Raw genomic sequence first — 23358 nt, forward strand, 5'->3', positions numbered from 1 at the left:
GTGTCAGAAGGGCTTTTATCAAAAGGACAAGTATTGGAAATTTTTAAGAGAAAAAGGAACCCTTGTACACTGTGAGTGAGAATGTAATTTAGTGCAGCCACTGTGTAAAACAATATGACAGTTCCTCAAATGATTAATAACATACCTCATATGGTACTAGAACCGTATGATCTAGTTATTCCACTTCCGGATATTTATCTACAGTAAACAAAAACACCAACTGAAAGAGACAGATGCCTCCTTATGTTCACTGTAACACTGTTTAAAACAGTCAGACATGGAAATCACCTAAATGTCCATCAGGGGACAAAGAGATAAAGAAGATGTGTACGTATACACGACAGAGTACTTCTCAGTCATAGGAAAGAAGGAAACGCTGCCGTTAATGACTGCACGGATGGGCTGTGGGGCTACTATGCAAAGTGAAGTCAGTCAGTCAGAGAAAGACCAACAGCGCACGATTTCACGTAAATGCAGAATCTAAAAAAACAAAACAAATGAACAAGGAAAACAAAACTCGCAGTAACAGACTGGTGGTTGTCAAAGGGAAAGCGGGTTCGGGTGTTAGTGAAAGGGTGAAGGGGTCAATTATATGCTAACAGATGATAACGAGACACTGTAATGAGCACTCTATAGTGTACACCAGTTTTACTGGAATTAAAACAAACAAACCAAAAAACTATCCCAACAAGAAAAAGAGGTAGGAAGGGAGGAAGGGAAAAAGGTTAATTCATTTGTGAAAAAAAGGGAGAACAAGTCTAAATAACTATGTACTTTGTAACAGAGATTCAAAAGGTATGAAATAAAAAATGACCAAACCTCAGGGAGAAACAGACAGAGTCACAATTATAATCGGAGGTTTCAACACCCCCTCAATGACTGATAGGCTAGGGAGACAGAAATGAGTAAAGACACTACCATCGACCGTCGTGACCCGTCCTGCACAGCAGTGCAAACGACAAGCGCAGAGCATAACGTGCACGTGAAGAGCCACCCGGACAGAGCACACACTGCGCCGTGAGCCAAGCACCCGTGAATTTAAGAGGGTTCCAGTCACATAAAATTAGATCCTGGAAAACAATGGCACTAAATTTGAAATCAATAACAAAAATATCTCTTAAAAGAAAAACCTTCTTGGAAACTAAATAATAGACTTTAAAAGACTACATGGGTCAAGGGAGAAATCAAAAGTGAAACTAAAATGTATTCTGAACTGAAAAAAATGAAAATAAGCATCAGAGAGTTTTTTGAAATGCAGCAAAAACATTACTCAGAGAAAACTGAGAACACTGCAGAAGAAGATGGTCTTAATCTCAATTTCTACTTTATTAATTCAGAGAAGAAAAAGAGTAAATGAAGCCCAGGTTAAATGGGAAAAAATTAATAGATTGCAGAGCAGAAGTCAATGCAACAGAAAACAGAATATCAATAGAGACAGTGAATGAAATAAAAGAATGATTCCCAGATAACATCAATAAAGCTGAGAAATCTCTAGCCAGTCTGATCAGGGAAAAAAAAAAGACATAAATTACCAATGTCAGGCATGAAAGAGATAAGACCATTTCTCCAAATAGGAAAAAGACAATAAGGCAAAATAATAAACAACACTAAAAATTAATGGACAACTTAGGAAAAAATGGACAAATTCCCGAAAGGCACCAAAGTTCACTCAAGAAGAAAAAGATAATCTGAATAGCTCTCTATTTTAAAAATTAAATTTATAACTAAAAACCTTCTCCCAAAGAAAACTCTAGACCAAGATTATTTCACTGGTGAATTCTATCAAACATCTAAATCTAAGCAAGAAATAAAACCAATTCTACATAAACTTCTTCAGAAAATTGAAGAAGAGAAAATACTTCCCAACTTGTATAATGAAGCCAGCATAACTCTGATACCAAAACCAGACAATATTAAAACAAAAGGGACTCTAGATCAAAATCCCCCAGCAACACTGATAAAAAAATTCTCCAAAAACTGAGTTTTAGCAAATCGAATCCAGTGATATAAAAAAGGGATAATACAAAAAAAGATGAAGTGGGATTTAATGTAGGAATACAAGTCGCATTTTGTTGTTGTTGTTGTTTTAGCAATCACCATATGTTTCAAACACCTGAAAATCAATGAGCACATTTCAACATATTATCAAACTGAGAAGAAAAACAACATAATCATCTAAGCAGAAGAAGATAGACCAGTTGACAAAATCCAATGTTAATGAACAAAGTCTTGGCTAGGCAGGAAGAGAAGGGAATTTTCACAAGCGTATAGAAGACATCTACCAAAGTTAACATCATAACAAATACTGAAAGACAATGCTTTTCCCCTAAAATCAGGAACAAGACATAGATGTCTGCTGTCAATACTTCTATTGAATTTTGCACTGGGGGTTTTAGCTATTGTTAGAAGGCAAGAAAAATAAATAAAAGGCATCCAAATTGGAAAAGAAGAACTAAAATTCTCTTTGTTTACAGATAATATAATCATCTGTGTAGAAAAGTCAATGGAATCTACAAGGAAAGGGCAAATAAGTATGTTTTGCAAAGTTTACATTATGAGATTGACATATATAATAACAATGAACAGTGGAAAACAAAAAATTAGGGAAAATGCTACTTATATTTGAAATACACATAAATCTGAAAGGTCTATACACCGAAAACTCTAAGATTATTCAGAAAAAGAAGATACACCATGTTTATGGTATATATATAAAGCTCCAATATAATATGGTGTATTGTAAAGCTCCAATACTGTTAAAATATACATTTTCCTGAAATTTACCTATGTATATATATTTAATGCATTCCAATAAAAACTCAGTAACCTCTTTTAAAAAAATTGATGAGGTGTTCTAAAATACATATGGAAATGCACAGGTGCCGGGGTCCAGCCCCGGCTGATCCAGGGTATTCGAAGCGGGGACGGCGTCGGCGACTTATTTAATTATTTATTTATCAAAGATATAAAGAGTAATAGAATAAAGATGGCTCAGTGAGGAAATTCAGTGGAGAAAAGCGGCTGAAATAAGGATAGCTCAGTAGGAAAATTCAGTGGAGAAAAGAAGCTGAGTGGCTTGGTTTACGCGGAAAATCAATATAACCCGTGACACCAGGTTAGCTCTGACCACGGAGGCCACAGGCGCCCTCTCGAATAGCGGAAGGTGCCCCACCTTAGACACCTTCTCGAGTGGGTCTTAGAAGCCCAGGCAAATAAATGGTCGCAGAGGACATCCGCGCTCCAGATGGACGCTCAGCTGGAATTTGGGAGAGAGAGTGACATGGGGAGACCAAGTTTCAGTGAACAAGGCCCGCACTTTATTTTCCAAAGTAGTTTTTATACCTTAAGGTATGCATAGAGGATAATGGGGGAAGGGGTGGAGTCATGCAAGGACAGCAGTTCCTGGTTCTAATCTAAGCCAGGCTTTCAAACTTATCATATGCAAAAGTTCAGGTGATTGACATCATCTTCTGGCCCGGAGGCCTGTTAACATTTTAAGAAACTTATTTTTCTCTAAAGGTGATTATTCCAAAGTCAGGCACCAGCCTTCCAAAAAGCATTGGACAAAGCTGCATTTTACATTTCTATACACCCATTATATCAATCAATACACTGCCAAAGACACAGTAGGTAAGGAGTATGGAGACTTAGCAGCAAACATTGGCCCAACAAGTGAAAAACCCTTCACCAATACATTTTCTAATCAATCTTTTAACTACTCAAAGCAATCTGTGTTTAGACAGTTTAGAACATCTCCTGCCTCTCACAGTTGGGAGGCTCTGAACAATCACATGTGGCCGGAAAAACCTATTCAGGCAGGCTAGAGGATTTCCAAAGGAGTTTGTAGGTTAAACACTGTCACACCCAGGAATTATTAACTGGAGCTGTAAGCTAACTCTTTTTTCAGAGAGAGGTAGTGGGGGACAGCCCCCCGTAAAGTCAGAGGTGTAGGTGAAAGCACAAAGCAGAAAGTAGGCAGACTCTGGTTTTGGGGGTAGATGCTCAAGAATTTCCAGGGGGACTCCTGAGGCTCGATCCCGCCTTTGCGTATGCCGAGCCTCCTTCCTCATGACCTTTGTCATGGGCAGAGTGCCTCACGCTGGCTCCCGGCAGTGATAGAATTCCAGTTGAGCTATTCCAGATCCTCACTCAATATGCAATATGCCGGCTCCCAGCACACAGGAATTAAAATAGAACAATTTTGGGGGAAAAAAGCACAAAGAGAAATTACACTATATAACTTTGAGACTGCTAGAAAGTCACAGTAATCAAAATAGTGTTACTGGTGTCATGGTAGACAAAGAAATGAATGGAACAGATCAAGTGTGTAGAAACAGACTTACTCATTATGGTCAACTGATTTTCAACAAAATGAAACAGTAATTCAAGAAAGAAAGCTTAATCCTTTCTTAAAATGTTGATGGAATAAATTGATATCCATTAACAACAGCAACAAAAAAAACTGACTTTAATCTATAACTTGTCCCATATACAAAAATTAACTAAAAATGGGTCATAGACATAAATATAAAAGTATAAAACTTCCAGATGCAAACACAGGTGAAAACACCTTTGGATCAGGCAGATTTTTTTTTAGATATAACATGAAAAACCTAATGAGCTAAATAAAAAATTGATATATTGAACTTTACTTTTAGGTAGAATAAATGATGCACTTTCAGCATTAAGAGGAAAAGCTGACATACTCCTTGTTTTTCTTTGGGTTTCCTACTATTGTTCAACCGTTATCTCTCAAGGTTTCCTCTTGAAAGGCAACACTACCCACTTAGACCACTTCCTCTCAATCTATCACCCTTCCCTAGCCCCCTTTTCCATGCCCCACATTCTACTGCCTTTTTTAATCATCTTAGCGTTTGTCTCCATCTATGGACTCTGGGAGTTGGTGATGGACAGGGAGCCCTGGCGTGCTGCAGTTCATGGGGTCACAAAGAGTCGGACACAACTGAGCGACTGAACTGAGCTGATTCCTCACCTTAATACTTGACACTTCATTTTGATATTTGGCAAAACTAATACAATTTGTAAAGTTTAAAAATAAAATAAAATAAAATAAAAATACTTGGCACTTCAATACACGTTGATGATTCCTCCTTTGTCCTGACCTCACAAATCCTGTATCTTCTTACCCATTAATCCTATCTCTTGTTCCTTTCAGTATCTTACTTTCCTAAGGAGTATAATTCCAGTTAAACGTAGTCAATAAAACATATGGCTATTTTTCCACTCCTTTCCAAAATCCCACTGAAATACAAGATAAAGTATAAATTTACAATCACAAAGAAGATAGAAAAGGCAACAATCACAGATAAGACATGCCAATAAAAATGTTAGAAAATATTATAAAAGCAGGAAGGGATAACTGAGTAGCATCAGGAAAAGCTGAAACACAAGTGTTCTACAAAGTAGAGGTCAAGAAGAGAAGGCCTTGTGACACAAGGGGGAACTGGAAGAAAATGCGCGAAGAGGCCAAACTTCCAGTAATAAGACAAGTAAGCGCTAGGGATGGCACAGCACGGTGGCCATGGGTCACACTGACGTATGAGATGGGAGAGCTGCTAAGTGAGTCCATTCTGAGAGTTCTTACCCAAAGGAGAAACTTTTTATTCCCTTTTTAATGGGGCTTTCCTCGTGGCTCAGCAGGTCAAGAATCTGCCTGCAATGTGGGAGACCTGGGTTCCATCCCTGGCTTGGGAAGATCCCCTGGAGAAGAGGAAGGCTCCCCACTTCAGTATTCTGGCCTGGGGAACTCTCCAGGGAGCTGTATTAGTTCATGGGGTTGCAAAGAGTTACAATCTATTGCAGTAATCATTTCACAACAGACATAAACCATCATGTTATATATACCTTAAATCTATATAGCGATGTATGTCAATGATATCTCAATAAGACTCTGGGGGGCAGGGAGAAGAAAAGACCCACCTACACGGCCAGATAACTCCAGGAAAGCCCAAGAACTGGAGAAAGCTAAATGAAGGAAAGGGAGAGGGCACTGAAACAGGAGGATCGGTTCAGGCTGCATAAGGAACAGCCAGAATTCTAGGGTCTATTGCTCAGCCCACAGACAGGCAACTATTCCTCCACCACAGCAGACAGAAACAAACAGAAAAAATTAACCAGAGAGCCTCTGGATGCAGAGACACCAGGCAGCTTACCAAACCAGGAGGATTAACTAAAACATGACTCTCTGAACACCCAATCTACTTTCTCTACATATTCCCGTAACAGAGTAGTCTAACAAAATACAGGACACCAGGTAAATTTGAATAGCGGACAAAAAATAGTCTTTAGTGTATGCATCCCTGGAGGAGGAAATGGCAGTGTTCATGCCTGGAGAATCCCACAGACAGAGGAGCCTGGCAGGCTACAGTCCACGGGGTCGCAAAGAGTGAGACACGACTGAGCGACTGAGCACTCCCAGGCTATGCATTTCTCATTATTGCATGCAGATTTAACTGGTGATCTATATTTTAATTTGCTACATCCAGCAACCCTACCTTCAGACTAGAACCTAGAGAAATGTTCTTCAGGGAACCTCACTGGCCCAGGAAAGGAAGTTAGATATTCACATTAGGAGTTCTCAGAGAAATCAAAGATCCTTCCCAGATCACACACACCACACACACAATCCCCATAAGAAACACAGCTTCCTCTACAATCTACTCAGATCTTAAGACCCGTGAGTGCAAGAAACACACTAATTCTAACTTTCTGAAGTAAAATAAAATTTTCTTAACTTTGAATAAATACAGTGAAATGTGAAGACAATGGAAACAGAGCAAAAATCCAAGAACTATTAAGGTGTGTAATATTTCACCTTTAATGCCTTCAAAGGATAATGAGCAGTACCATATGGACCTTTATTTTTATAGCCCTCAATTTTTAATGTTATATATTTTATAAAATGAATAATAATAATATAATCTTTAAGTTAAAAAACCATATTGTTTATTCAAAGAATTTTATGTGTCATTAAATCATCAGTATATTAGCATTTTAGTGATGAAACGGTAGCAAAGAACACCTACACATTACAACACTCCATGGGACCGCACTAATAACTCACAGAAGAATTCAAGGAAGGCGGGTTATAAAGAGTTTGTGCCAAAAGGATAAACAGCAGGACGCAAGGGACCCAAGGAACTTAAGTACCCAAGGGTACTTAAGAAAATAAAATTTTAAGAAGGGTTCTCAAAGCTGACTAATCATTAGAATAATCTGGACATCTATTGGGGAAAAAAAGATTTCAAAGCTCAAAAATTTCAGACCTAATGTCCAGAATATTGGGAGACGGACCCAATCTCACAGTTTCTGAAACTTTCCCCAGGCGATTCTGATAGTCGGCAGGAGTTTGGAACCACTGCTTTAGAATTCTGACTTAGGTGTGCTTATTCAATAGTATTATCTATTTGCTTTAAGGACAATTACGAAGCTACAGACGATAAATGATGAAATTATTCTTCTTACCTTGGATACATTGCTGACATAATTCATTTGGATAGTACTTTCCTTATCAACTTGATTACAAAGGTTCTGTAAAGTAGATGCATATTCTTTATCACTTTTTATTCTCAGGGCCATGAATTTCTTCACTGTTTCCAGTAACCGTAATTCCCAGTCTTGCAATTTTAACACAGCTTCGTGTGAATTCTTCAGGTCACTCCCAAACCCCATCTTTGTAAGGCACTGTCTTATCCTCCACACTGCACAACTGAGCCTTCTAATCAGCACATATCTGTGTATGTAAACAAAAGGAAAAGAATCTTAAATCAAAAGCAAATTAATCTGTAAAGCAAAGTTATGGCCCATTTTTTTAGAGTGAAAAAAAAAATCACTATAACTGAATGTTTTTCCCCAAAGATCAGGAACAAGATGAGAATGTCCAATTTCAGCACTTCAACTCAACCTTGTTCTAGTCAGTACAATGAAGGAAATGAAACAATTTCCATTGAAATTGGGAAGGAAGAAATGAAACTATATTTATTTACAGATGATATGACACTGTATCTAGAAAATCCTAAGAAGTACAATTTTACGAGTATTAGAACTAATAAATGAGCTCGGTAATATTATAGGGTACAAGATCAATATACAAATAGCAACTGTATTTCTATACTCTAGCAATGACCAATCTGAAAATAAAACTTAAAAACAATTCCATTTACAATAGCATCAAAAAGAATTAAATATTTAGGAATAAATTTTGCAAAATAAACACAAAACTTTACTCTTAAAATTATAAAACATTGTTGAAAAATGCAAAGAAAACCTAAATAAATGGAAAGACTCATGTTAATGGATCCAAAAGACTTAATATTGTTAAACAGGCAAGCCTGTTCAATTTGATCTACCAATTTAACTCAATCCACAGTAAAATCTAAGCTAGCTTTTTTTTTTTTTTTTTTGCAGAAATTGATAAACTAATCCTAAAATTTACTTAGATATGCAAGGGAGCCAAAACAGTCGACCAAACAAAAAACCAAAACACCATGAAGAAAAAGAACAGAGTTGGAGGACTCAGAATTCAGTGCCATGTCTATTCAACGGAGGAAAAAAAAAGTCTTCTCTACTACAGATGCTGGGACAATTGAATTCCACATGCAAAAGACTTCAGCAGGATGCCTCCTTAGACCATACACAAAAAAAATTAACTCGAAAGAAATCACAGATTCAAATAGAGCTAAAACTGTAAAACTCCCAGAAGAAAATAAAGCAGTAAATCCACGACCTTGGCTCAGACAATGGCTTCTAGATATGATACCAAAAGTACAAGAAACAAAATAAAAATATATAAATTTGGTTTCATCAAAATTAAAAACTTCTGTACTTCAAAGGCCAACATCAAGTAAGTGATAATGCCACAGAACGGGAGAAAATATTTACAAATTACATATCTGATAAGCAGCATCTACCTGGATTATACAAAGATTTCTTAACATCAGTAACAACATAACAAACTAATTAACATGGGCAAAAGACAGATATGACTAGACATTTCTCCAAATAAAATTTATAGATGCCCACTGCTGCTGCTGCTGCTAAGTCGCTTCAGCCGTGTCCGACTCTGTGCGACCCCATACGGCAGCCCAGCAGGCTCGCCCGTCCCTGGGATTCTCCAGGCAAGAACCCTGGAGTGGGCTGCTCTTTCCTTCTCCCACATGAAAAGATGCTTAGTTTCACTGGCCATTAGGAAAATGCCGATCAAAACCACAATGAGATATCATTGCGTATCACTAAGATGTCTATAACAAAAACATAGATAATATCAGATGTTGGAGACTGGGAAGAAATCAGAACCATCATATGTTGGTGGTATACATTTAAAATAGGCAGTTCCTCAAAAATTAAACACAGAGTTATCATATATGACCAAGAAATTCCACTCTTAGGCATATACTCAAGAGAAATAAAAACATATGCCCACACAAAAACATGTATATGAATATCTGCCAAATAGTCATCAACTGATGAATGGATAAATGAAATATAATGGTATAAGGAAACATTATTTGACAATGAAAAGGAATTGATACAAGGTACGGCATGGATAAACCTCGCAAACATGCTATGTGAAGAAGTCAAACACAAAAGACTGACATGCTGTCCTGTCTTCTTACATGAAATGTCTGAAATCTACCTTTATAGACATAAATCAGACTAGTATTTGACTAAAGCTGGCAAATGTGGGAAGAAGTGAAGGGCGACTGCTAACGGGTAATGGATTTCCTTTTGTGGTGAGGAGAGGCTCCGAAATTGATTGTGGCAATGGCTGCACAAGTCTGTGAACAATAAAAGCCACTGAATTGTACAATTTAAATGGGTGAATTATTCAGCATGTGAGTTACATCTCAAAGTTGTTTAAAAAATCACTAGAGCATAACTTATAATCATCTAAAGGTCAGTGGGGCTTCCCTGATGGCTTAAGGACACTTCTTAAGGATGCTCTTCCACAGAAGCAATCACCACTGAGGAGTCTGTGTCTTGGTTAACACCGCCATTTATTAGGAAATGTAGAATAGTTAATGGGCTTCCCTGGTGGCTCAGCTAGTAAAGAATCTGCCTGCAATGCAGGAGACCCCGGTTCAATTCCTGGGTCAGGAAGATCCCCTGGAGAAGAGATAGGCTACCCACTCCAGTATTCTTGGGCTTCCCTGGTGTCCAGATGGCAAGGAATCCGCCTGCAAGTGGGAGGCTTGGGTTCAATCCCTGGGTTGGGAAGATCCCCTGGAGGAGGGCATGGCAACCCACTGCAGTATTCTTGCCTGGAGAATCCCCATGGACAAAGGGGCCTGGCAGGTTACAGTCCATGGGGTCACAAAGAGTCAGACACAACTGACTGACTAAGCCCAAAGGTCAATTATCAGAAAATTACCCCAAATCTATTCCTACTTGTTTGATATAAATCCCAAGAACTATAATAGAATTTATTTTCCCCTCCAGCCTCCTAGAATTTCAGGCAGTGAATGTTTCAGGGTCAGTTATAAGAAAGAAATAAAACACATCTTTAATTTTTAGGTCTGGCTCATATCAGAAGTCAATTTAATTGAGCTGAAATCCTCTAGGCTAATCAGAAAAAAGAGATTTTTCGCTCTAACCTCAGTGATACACATTTAAAATGATAAAACTGTGACTTTTCCAAATAGGAAGCAAATTTCAATCTTCTCCCAACTGAAAACTGTTTAGTTTTATACTCAAATAAGTCAGCGGGGGTGGGCGGGTAGGAGGGAAAGATGGTGGGAAAATATACTTCATCAAGGTTTCCAAAGTAGCAACCAGGACACTAAATGGACCTTAACATAAATAAGCCAATACAAGTAACTGACTTATCCACTTTAATATCAAGTAGGAGAATTCCAGGGGCTTCCCTGGTAGCTCAGTTGGTAAAGAATCTGCCTGCAATGCAGGAGATCCCAGTTCGATTCCTGGGATGGCAAGATCTCCTGGAGAAGGGATAGGCTACCCAATTCAGTATTCATGGGCTTCCCTGGTGGCTCAGACAGTAAAGAATCCATTTGCAATGTGGGAGACATGGGTTCGATCCCTGGGTTTCGATGATCCCCTGGAGGAGGGCATGGCAACCCACACCAGTATTCTTGCCTGGAGAATCTCATGGACAGAGGAGCCTGGCGGGCTACAGTCCATGGGGTGACAAAGAGTCGGACATGACTGAGCAACTAAGCACACCACAGGATAATTCCAGTCTTTTCACTTTGTACACAGTAGCTTAAAAACTGTATCAAAAAATTTTTTTGATAAAAAAGAAAATTTTTCCATTATTTTACGTATAGCTCAACTAAATCTCAGTGAAGACATAGTCTATCTCATACCACATTTTCAATGGAAGAATAAGAAACATTTTTTTTCCAGACAAAGAAAGGTGAAATATTTTGCTTTTTTAAGAAACTATTTCTGAGACTGTGGTTCATTTTATTCTGTAACTTAAAATAAATATCACTTCTGCTTCTAAATGCATCTAGCTGTGGTCTAAGCTTTGACAATAATATTTTTATCTCATTATTAGGAATTTCAAAAGAATGATGAAGAGCTTAGATGAATAAAAATGGAAACAGAATCTGGCAGCTGAGACATACTCCAGCCCACACGGAGGGCTTGCTTATCTACACCAACATTCTAGGTCAGGGCAAATATAAAAGGATTCAAAGTATGGTACCATTCCTTGAAGAATGACAAGTAAAGAATTTTTTAAACAACTCCATAATTAACTGATTATGTCTAATTATTAAATTAGTAGAGATGATAAACGGTTTAGGAATTAAAGGAAATGGTATCCGAAAGATAATTATTCCATAGATGTCAAACAATGTATGTAAGACTATTCAGTTCAGTAGTGTTTAGAATTTTTTTTTAATTTTATTTTATTTTTAAACCTCAAACACTGTATTAGTTTTGCCAAACATCAAAACGAATTCGCCACAGGTATACATGTGTGAATTTTTTTAAAAACTGTAAATATTAATTAAAAGGAATTGACTACGTAAATTACAATCAAAGCTACTACATTTGATTGTAACTGAGAAACCGTTTGAAGGGAGTACCATTCAAATCTGGCCTATGTGAATTTGTTCAGGATTCAGTCTTCACAACTGTATGTGGTGGACGTGATCGTGGCACATGCGTCCAGTGGAGTACCATTCAGCCCTAACACAAAAAATGAGAAAATCCGCATGTGGATCTGGAGCCATCATCAAGAGCTATTACCAGAAAAAAGTAAGATACAGAACTAGGTTTGTTTACATTGTACAAAAAGAAAGCAGAAAAATAGAAATTAAATGTACTTGTAAGTGCACAAAATATTTCTAGAAGAACACACAGCGGCTGGGACACAGGAATGAGAGGAGACTTTCATCATATGCCCTTCTGAACGTCTGAAGTTTGTTTTAAGTGAACATACTGATACACAAAAATTAATGAATTAAAGAATTTTTGCAAGAATCCTTCAAGCTAGGTGTCAACAGTACAAGAACCAAGAACTTCCAAATGTACAAGGTAGGTTTAGAAAAGGCAAGGGAAACAGAGATCAAACTGCCAACATCCAGTAGATCATAGAAAAGGCAAAGGAATTCCAAAAAAACTTCTGTTTCATTGACTACACTAAAGCCTTTGACAGCGTAGATCACAACAAACTGAAAAATTCATAAAAGTGATGGGAATACCAGACCACCTTACATGCCTACTGAGAAACCTGTATGCAGGTCAAGAAGCAACAGTTAGAACCGGACATACAACAATGGATTGGTTCCGAAAGGAGTATGTCAAGGCTGTATATTGTCACCCTGCTTATTTAACTTTTATGCAGAGTACATCATGAGAAATGCTGGGCTAGATGAAGTACAAGCTGGAATCAAGATTGCTGTGATAAATATCAATAACCTCAAATATGCAGATAACACTACCCTAATGACAGAAAGTGAAGAGGAATTAAAGAGTATCTTGACAAGGGTGAAAAAGGAGAGTGAAAAAGTTGGCTTAAAACTCAACATTCAAAAAACTAAGATCATGGTAAGTGGTCCCATCACTTCATGGCAAAGATGGGGAAAAAATAAAAACAGTGACAGTCTTCATATGTTGGGGCTCCAAAATCACTACAGATGGTGACCAGCCACGAAATTAAAAGACGCTTGCTCCTTGGATAAAAAACTATGACAAACCTAGACAGCATATTACAAAGCAGAGACATCACTGTGTCAACAAATTTCCATACAATTAAAGCTATGCTTTTTCCAGTAGTCGTGTACAGATGTGAGAGTTGGATCATAAAGAAGGCTGAGCACTGAAGAACTGATGCTTTTGAACTGTGGTGTTGGAGAAGAGTCTTGAGAGTCCCTTGGACTGCAAGGAGATCCAACCAGTCCATCCTAAAGGAAATCAACCCTGAATAGTCATTGGAAGGACTGATGCCGAAGCTGAAACTCCAATACTTTGGACACCTGATGCGAAGAACTGACTAATTTGAAAAGACCCTGATGCTGGGAAAGATTGAAGGCGGGAGAAGGGGACGACAGAGGATGAGATGGTTGGGTGGCGTCACCAACTCGATGGACATGGGTTTGAGCTTAATGCGGGAGACAGTAGAGGACAGGGAGGCCTGGTGTGCTGCAGCCATGGGGTGGCAAAGAGCAGGACACGACTGAGCAACTGAACAACAACCCAAAAAGGTTTGATGAGAAAGAGAAAAAAACTAATGAAAGCTGGAGTAACCCAGGAAAGTTTCCTAGAAATGGCAAGATACGAGCTAAGATTTGAATAATCATGATTTAGATTATAAAAGATCAAAAAGGAAATGTATTTCAGGAAGCAATATAGAGAAAATAAGTGAATAGGGGTGAAGTAAGAAAGAAATGTCTCCAAAATCGAGCTGAATGTTGCAAACAGTGGCATGCCGATTGATCTCTTGCTCTTCTAAAGTTAAGGAGACTAATGAGGCTCCAATCCCTTTAGTCACTGGTGTTAAGGCAAAACGGCAAAGTCATGAACGTGAGGTATTCAATGAGTAACTTGCTGGTGCTAGTTATACAAGTGCGTTCAGTTTGAAAAATTTCCTAAAGCTCAGCCTCTGTGATTTGTGTACTTTTCTATATGTATGTTACAGTTAATTAAAAGAGAGAAATATAGATTTTAATATGGAAGCTAGGTATAAAATAGATTGATGAGAGCAAAAATATAAAAAAAGACATAAGAAGGAAAATTAATAAGTCATTATAGCTATACAGCTTGAGAAATGAGGATCTATCATTGACAATGTCAGTGAGAGGTAAAAAGGTACCAGGCTTGACCTGATAAATGGATTTAAGGAAGAGACAGATGATACAGGACAAGTTTAAGACTTTTATAAGAAATGAAGATAATGTCAAAAGAAATGGAAGAATGAGAATATAGAGCTACTTTAAAGAAAATACCTTCATTTCAGCAGGAAATAAATGCTTAGGTAAAGCATCAAGGCTAAAAGATACAAATCTGAGAGTCAAGTGCTTAAAAGTGATCAAACTAAGACTGAATGTTGACAGAAAAGCAGATCATTAAGGACAAAGCCCATGAGAATCTGTCAGTGGAGGAACTGGAGGAAAAAAGCCAAAGGGTAGAAATTAGGTAGGCAGAAGAATAAAAGAGGTTTGACAGTTACAGACACTGAGATTTAAAAAAAAAGAAGTTGTTAGCAATGTCAAATGTCAGAGAGAGAGATGAAAACTGCAGAAAGTCATTATTAGAATTTTCAGGTAAAGCCATCATAGTAAAAGAAGTACTTCAGAAGCTCCTACTGCCAATAACAAAAAGAACAAAAGATTGTTAAGGAAAAAAACAAAAATTTAAACACACCATCAGCAAGTAAAGGAGTACAACTTCACGCCACAAGCTTCACTACACAGTTTCAAAGAGAAAAAAAGGGAAAGTCCTGGCACTCTAGGCAGCATGCAAATGTGCCCCAAAACTACCCAACTTCTAGAAGAAATCCTGAGGAGGAAGAAGTAACAAAATCCTGAGAAGTCACACTGGATACCCCAACATGAAAAGAGGCAGCAGAGACCAAATAGGCCCACCAAGGGAAAAATCAAGAGAACAAAGAAGCAAGCTTCTCTGGACCAAGACAGGACCTCAGAAAAAATGCAAGGAGGGCAGCCCTGCCTTGCCATTTTCCAGGGCCCTGTGAAGAACTGGTGGATGAGGTGAAACCCAGGAGCGCAGGATGGTTAGTGGACTCTCAGGAGACAGAGAGTCTCTCAGGGCTCCAGACAAGGCCAAACTCAGTCCCAGCCCATACCACCCCAGCCCTCGATCACCAGGCTTGTATCACAAATAAGCCAAAATCAAAAGTAAGACCTTTTAATCTCACGGACAGAAAAGTATAGTGTGCTACAGACCACGGGCTGCAAAGAGCTGAACACAACTGAGCGACTGAGCACGCAAAAGGAAAGCCTGGCTTCTGATCCAGGTAACGTGGCAGAGGCCATCTTTCCCAGGTCCGCCCCACAGAACACAGCTGTCAACACTGGGAATAGCAAAAGGGACAACCAAAGAAGAACTCTGAAAAGTCGGGGGAAAGGAGGTACAGTCCTTTGGCCCCATGCCTGGGAGAACGACAGAGGCAGAGGCAGGGTATCCTGGGCTCCCTCACCCAACAGGAAAAGGTGGTCAGTCCCTGGCTGCCCACCCGCTCGTCTGGGAACAAAAGGCCGTCGGTGAAGGCCAGCTCCCCCGGGATGCCACGGGGGTCCCTCTGGCAACATGGAGCCAGCCAGCACCAGCAAGACAGACAGACGGCGAGCCTCCTCAAAAATGAACAGCCAAGAGAGGCAGTCTCCTTCCCATCAGGGCCCAAGAATCCCCCTTTCGGCCAAGAGAAAGGGAACGCGGCAGGAAGAACCAGCGATGGGGACCCGGCCACAGCAAGAGCCCACAGCAGTCCTCTCCGCCCCGCAGGCCCCAGGCTCTCCTGCCCCCAGAAACTCTGGAGCCGGTGCACGGAACTGGCCAGAGGGCTGAGCTGCAGTAGGAGGTCCGTCCAGGAAGCCCCTGTTCCCTGCGAGGCTAGGGTGCTCCTCTCCTGCCCAGAGGTGGCAGGGTAGTGAGGGGCACAGGGAGGAAACCCGATCTCACCCCTTCCCTAACCAACCAACAGCCAGCAGCTCAGCCCAAGAAGAACGTCCTCTACTCCCTCAAGCAGCACCAGCAAGGACCAGCGGGAGCCCTTGTGACACCAGATCAAGCAAATGGAAATAACAGCATGAAGACCCTGAAAACGAGCTGTCGCTGGAACCACAGCCCACAAGAACAGGCCAACGACCGCATGCTAAATCTAAACACTGATGGACTGCCTGTAAAAATAAAAGATTGAAACAGGCCCCAGCGTCTCCTAACCTAACAGACAAAACATTGAGGCTTCAGTTGAAACTCACGTGTCGTATCAAGAACCAAGAAAAAAAATTACAGTTGAAACAAGACAAACAACTAATACCAACATCAAGATGAATCAGATATTGGAATTATCAGAAGAGGATTTTTAAATCAAACACCATAAGAAACTCTTCCACAATCAGTTATAAATTCTCTTAAAACAAATGCAAAACAACAGTTATAAATTCCCTTAAAACACCTGTAAAAATAGGAAATCTAAGCAAAAAATAGAAGAAATTTTTTAAATATATGGACATTATAGAAATTAAAATTGCAATAACGGGAATAAAAAACCTCACTAGATGGGCTCAGGAGTAGACAAGAGAGGATACAGTGAATGTAAGAATACAGGAATAGAATTCAATCAATCCGAACAGAAAGAGAAAACAAACAGAAAATAAGAATAATAATAAAGCCTTGGGGACCTGTGGGACAATAACAAAGACCCAACATTTGGGGACCTTCCCTGGCATTGACGTGGCTAAGACTCCACACTTCCACCATAGGGGGTGAGGGTTCAATTTCTGGTGGGAGAATAAGATCCCGTATGCCATGCAGCCAAAAAATAAGTAATATTCTAAAGTCTTAAAAAAATGACCCAACATTTGTATCATCTTGAGTTCCAGAAGAAGAGGAGGCAGTAGGGCTGAAAGAGTATTCAAAGAAATATGTGATTCTTCACAAGTCAGAAATCACGACAGTGTTTTATCAGTAGAGGACAGACAACAGATAGAGAGGGGGGAACTCAAAAACAGACCCACACAAACATGTTCAACTGTTTTTAGACAAAGGTCCAGAAGCAAGTCAGCAAAAGAAAACAAGCCTTTTTAATAATGACACTGAAGCAACTAGTTAACTATAGGCTAAATAAAAGGGAAAAAAATGAACCCTGACCTAACACCATACACAAAAATTAATTCAAAAGAATCATAAACTTAAACACAAAACTGCAAAACTTTCAGAAAAAAGAAAACAGAAGCAAAATCTTCAGGATCTTAACCTAGGCAGAGTTCTTAGACTTCAAACAAAACACACAATCCAAAAAAGGAAAAAATTGATAAACTGGGCTCATCAAAAGTAAAAAGGTTGCCCTGTGAAAGTACATGTGAAGATGAGAAAAAGACAAGCCATAGACTGGGAGAAAATTGTGCAAACCACGTATCTGACAGAGAACTAGTACCTAGAATTCATAATATCTCTCAAAATTTAACATTTAAAAACAACAATCCAACTAGAAAATGAGAAGACGACAGACATTTCACAGAAGAGGGTATAAAAATGGCAAATGAACACATGAAAGGGTGTTCAACATAAGCCAGCCCCTGGGGAAATGCAGTCAAACCACAATGAGATACACTCCACACCTATCAGAATGGCTAAATAAAACATGGCAAGACCAAATGCCTGTATGGATATGGAAAAACTGGGTCACTGATTTGCTACTGGTCAGCAGACAAGAAGTGGTACAGCCACTCCAGCTTCTGATCAAACTTTAATTCAGCACCATATGACCCAGCCATTGCACTCTTGGGCATTTATGCACAGAAATGAAAACACACATCCACACAAAACCTGTACCCAAGTGTCCACAGCAGCTCCATCTGGAAAAGCCAAAAGCTGGAATCGGCACAGAGACCCTTCAACAGGTGAATGCATACCGTGGACTACTACCCACGTTAAAGGGGAGTAATCTCTTGACACAGACAGCAACCTGGATGAATCTCTAGAATCCTGGTGAACAAAAAAGTCAACCCGACAGTTATATACTCTATGATTCCATTTATATAACATTCTTGAAGTGAAAAATCTTGGGAAAACAACAGATTAGGGGTTTAGAGTTTAGAGTTTGAGCCATGGTTTAGGGTTTAGAGTAAGCGTGGTTACAGAAGGAGAATACCAAGGGCACCAGAAGTAGTGTTGGAGCTGTTCAGTACTTGGTGGAAGTGGCGGACACGTCAGTCTAGACTGGTAATAAAATACTACAGAGCTTAATATACACACAGCAAAGGAGTGCAATTAAAACTGGAGAAATATATGAATAAGGTCAGTGCATTATGTCAATATTAATATGCTGGTTGTCATAGTTTTACTAAATTTTACTAAGAGGGGAAATGGGACCAAATGTAAAGGGACTATTATTTCATATGATTGCATATTAATCTACAATTACCTTCAAAGTTTTTAAAAAAGTAATGCCGGACCTCAAACTATTGGTTGGGAGAAGAACAATAACATGGAGAGCATGTCACAAACTTAGGTACTTTCTTCCACAAGTCATAGGGCAGAGATGCCTATGTCAACCACAAAGAAGGCGAAAAAAGAAAAATATAAGGAAATTATACAGTCATGTTGCAGACAAAAATTACGAAGAAAGACAGAGCATAGGTGGGGGTATAATACAGACTTCTTTGTAATCTAAGTTCCGACTGGGCAAGGAATAACTCTGCTCTCTTCCCTCACTAAGCTCTTCACTGCTTGAAACTGTGCCTTGCATGCTGTCTGCTGCTGCTGCTGCTAAGTCACTTCAGTCATGTCCGACTCTGTGTGACCCCATAGACGGCAGCCCACCAAGCTCCCCCGTCCCTGGGATTCTCCAGGCAAGAACACTGGAGTGGGCTGCCATTTCCTTCTCCAATGCATGAAAGGGAAAAGTGAAAGTGAAGTCGCTCAGTCGTGTCCAACTTTTAGCGGCCCCGTGGACTGCAGCCTACCAGCCTCCTCCGTCCATGGGATTTGCCAGGCAAGAGTACTGGAGTGGGGTGCCAATGCCTTGCATAGTACACAATAAAAATCTGGTACATGAACTAACTGGTTGCGTCTCCCCTGCCTTATACACACATCTCCACATGCCCTACAATCCACACTTAGCCCTCTTAATTCTTTAGGATACTCAGTGATTCTAGATATTAATTCTATCGTTACTTGTAATACTAAGAATTACGTTTACAACCCTGATCTATACTATAGGTTAGAATTCAAATCCCTTTGCCTGGTAATCCAAGATGGTCTCAGATCGCCTTCCACCCTCAAAAGCAGCACCACAACTTACTATCTATGGTCTCTGAATGTCTCACAATCATACCTCTCTGCCTTTGGAGATGTTCTTCCTTCAGTCTAAATGTTTTGTCCCTTGTCCAGCTGGAGAATTACCAACAACTAAATTGTAAAGCCATTTTTCTCTGTGAAACCTTCTCTGACCATCCTTACAACCATCACTACCCAGGACAATTTAGGTGTTCCTTTTTCTCAGCTCTCAGGGATCATGTATGCACATGTGATTAATATAACACTTCTCACAGTATAATTATTTATTCAGGTGTATCTCTCCCATCATACTATGATCTACATGAAAATAAGAATATTACATATTTTCATCTTTCTATCACAGGGGCTAATATTACTACCCATATGCAATAGGCATTCAATTTATCAAATAATTGCAAGAGCGAATTCATTTTTTAAAAAGATTTATAAATGAGATTTTAAAACAAAAATTCCTATAATTTAGTGGATACTAAGCACAAATCGGGGCTTCCCTGGTAGTTAAGTCATGAAAGAATCTACCTGCAAGGCAGAAGACTCAAGTTTGATACCTGGGTTGGGAAGATCCCATGAAGAAGGAAATGGCACCCCACTCCAGTATTCACGCCTGGAGAATCCCACGGACAGAGGAGCCTGGTGGGCTGCAGGCAGGGTGTCACAGGAGTCGGACACGACTTAGCAACTAAACCACCACCAACTACAAGTCAGGCAGAAATAGAGTAATATACAAAAGGACATGCATGTTATTAGCAAAGATGTTCATTTTAAAATACCATCTTTTTAAAAGGTAAAACTAATAAAAATCCTAAAAAACTACTGACTTTTAGACTTATTTAAATCTTTCTTATTTAATGGTATTCAGTTTGGTATTTAGGATAGAGTAAGTTATCTCGAATTTTCAATTCACCATAAATAGTGATTAAAGACTTTAAAAGAACCATTAAAAGTTGCCATATTTTCAAAAATTAGAATTTCATTCTGTATAAAATACATCTATAAATATATACTGCTTAGACAAAAACTGACATTATTAAACAGCAAACTATGAAATACCTAGTTTCTTTGGGAGGACAATGGAATTCCAATGGCATATTTTATAAGGATGTGTGTAAGTATCTAAAATGCCTCCTGATTTTCAACTTTTGGCTTCACAACTGGCAATTTTTTTTTTTTTCATCCTCCAAATACACAGATGAAAATAATGTTTTTATATAGCATAAGGAAACTTTAATCTGTATTTAATACTTCCTTTGAAGTAAGGGGAATTTATTTTAACACAGATGGTATATTGTAGTCAAAAATATTTCCTTAAATATTTCCTTTCTTAACCCTGAAAAAAAAATCAAATATACCATGGAAGATATGCTTATTTAGAAAAATCAAAAGATAAGTGAATAAAAGCTGTGTAAAGAATCAGGAAGCCTTTCATTCTTCACCCAAGACAGATGTCACAAGCTAGAAGAAATTTAACAGAGTTTGAATCTATAATCCTTAATTAATAAAACCCATCAAATCAGTTTATGGTTCAAGTTACTTTATCAGAATGTTTGCTCATTGATAAAAGACTATAAAACCATTAACCGAAGAACAAAAATAATTACTTAACGGTTATTTCTTACCTTTCATATGCTTCAATACTGACAGAAGTCAGACTATCTGAGCAGAATTTAAAGCTGCTTGCAGTAAGACAGAAAAAAAGGTCACAAAAAGCCACCGAGTGTGCAAGTAAGAACCACAGTCACAAACCAAAAGCTGACCTCACGTGAATACAGAACAGGGTGCTTCTTCAGAAGCAGTTAAGCAGGCAGAAATGAATGGTCACCAGACTTTAACTACAAAGACAACATCATTCATTACCAGTTAATATATACTGACCTTGACTGCCTTTCAGATATGGATCCTAAAACTTCTCCTACACTTTCCTTATTTCAAAGTGTCGCTTTAGATTAATTCAAAATAAACGGTGCTTTTTTTCTTGCTGGCTTTTAAACTTGTCTAATTGTTTCCTGGTTTTTTAATTGCAGTATAACTGCTTTACAATGTTGTTAGTTTTTGCTCTACAGGGTGAATCAGCTATGTACAGCCCCTTCCTCTGAGCCTCCTCCCACTCCAACCAACCCTTAGGTCACCACAGAGAAGGAGCTGAGCTCCCCGTGTTACACAGCAGCTTTCCACTAGCTATCTATTTTACACACAGTAGTGTATACATGTCAGTGCATCCAACTGAAACTGCAGTAGATTAGCAGACCGCCTACTGGGACAGCGTTAACAGACAATGATGTTTCATTGAGAGAGAATACTGAATAAATTTCTGTTTATTGACTATGCCAAAGCCTTTGACTGTGTGGATCACAATAAACTGTGGAAAATTCTGAAAGAGATGGGAATACCAGACCACATGACCTGCCTCTTGAGAAACCTATATGCAGGTCAGGAAGCAACAGTTAGTACTGGACATGGAACAACAGACTGGTTCCAAATAGGAAAAGGAGTACGTCAAGGCTGTACATTATCACCCTGCTTATTTAATTTATATGCAGAGTACATCATGAGAAACACTGGGCTGGAAGAAGCACAAGCTGGAATCAAGATTGCCGGGAGAAATATCAATAACCTCAGATATGCAGATGACGCCACCCTTATGGCAGAAAGTAAAGAGGAACAAAAGAGCCTCTTGATGAAAACGAAAGAGGAAAGTGAAAAAGTTGGCTTAAAGCTCAACATTCAGAAAACTAAGATCATGGCATCTGGTCCCATCATTTCATGGGAAATAGATGGGGAAACAGTGGAAACAGTGTCAGACTTTATTTTTCTGGGCTCCAAAATCATTGCAGATGGTGACTGCAGCCATGAAATTAAAAGACGCCTACTCCTTGGAAGGAAAGTTATGACCAACCTAGATAGCATATTCAAAAGCAGAGACATTACTTTGCCAACAAAGGTCTGTCTAGTCAAGACTATGGTTTTTCCGGTGGTCATGTATGGATATGAGAGCTCGACTGTGAAGAAAGCTGAGCGCCAAAGAATTGATGCTTTTGAACTGTGGTGTTGGAGAAGACTCTTGAGAGTCCCTTGGACTGCAAGGAGATCCAACCAGTCCATTCTAAAGGAGACCGGTCCTGGGTGTTCTTTGGAAGGAATGATGCTAAAGCTGAAACTCCGGTACTTTGGCCACCTCATGCGAAGAGTTGACTCATTGGAAAAGACTCTGATGCTGGGAGGGATTGGGGGCAGGAAGAGAAGGGGACGACAGAGGATGAGATGGTTGGATGGCATCACTGACTCGATGGACATGAGTTTGGGTAAACTCTGGGAGTTGGTGATGGACAGGGAGGCCTGGCGTGCTGCGATTCATGGGATCTCAAAGAGTCGGACAGGACTGAGCAACTGAACTGAACTGAATACATTCTGTGTGAGGTTATAAACAAATGAACAAAATGTTCGCTTTGAAATTAACTATTTTTTTTTTCATTTTAAAAATGTATTTGAAATACTGATTATTTAAAATTATTTGGGCAGAGCAGGATTATTAACAGATTTTTTGTGTGTGTTTTAAGCTAAACCAACAGGTATTTATTGAGTAATCATGGGAGTGATACTGTTAGGGATGAAAAGATAAATAAAATCCTGGATTACTGCCTTCAAACAAGTTACGATGTATTAAGAACAAATGCAAGGAAGCCTGGCTTTATGGTAAAGAATCCACCCTCCAGGCAGGATGCAGGTTCAATCCCTGGGTTGGGAAGATCCCCTGGAGAAGGAAATGGAAACCCGCGCCAGTATTCTTGCCTGGAAAATCCCATGGACAGAGGAGGCTGGAGGGCTACAGTCCAAGGGGTGGAAAAAGAGCTGGACCTATTTGCCAGCATATTCCTCAGTGCCGGGAAT

General features: G+C 39.2%; 1 protein-coding gene across 15 annotated transcripts in view; it reads right to left on the reverse strand.

Annotated features, from left to right (window-relative positions):
* FER (FER tyrosine kinase) overlaps nt 1-23358 on the reverse strand; it is a 479416-nt gene that overhangs the window by 423057 nt on the left and 33001 nt on the right. For all 15 annotated transcript variants that reach the window (XM_044947250.1, XM_044947251.1, XM_044947249.2 and 12 more), the window contains one exon: nt 7486-7753. In XM_044947250.1, the coding sequence (XP_044803185.1) occupies nt 7486-7692 (207 nt within the window). In that variant the 5' untranslated portion in view covers nt 7693-7753. The remainder of the gene's footprint in view (nt 1-7485; nt 7754-23358) is intronic.

This window comes from Bubalus bubalis, chromosome 9 (assembly GCF_019923935.1).
Source record: "Bubalus bubalis isolate 160015118507 breed Murrah chromosome 9, NDDB_SH_1, whole genome shotgun sequence".
Lineage (NCBI taxonomy): Eukaryota > Metazoa > Chordata > Mammalia > Artiodactyla > Bovidae > Bubalus > Bubalus bubalis.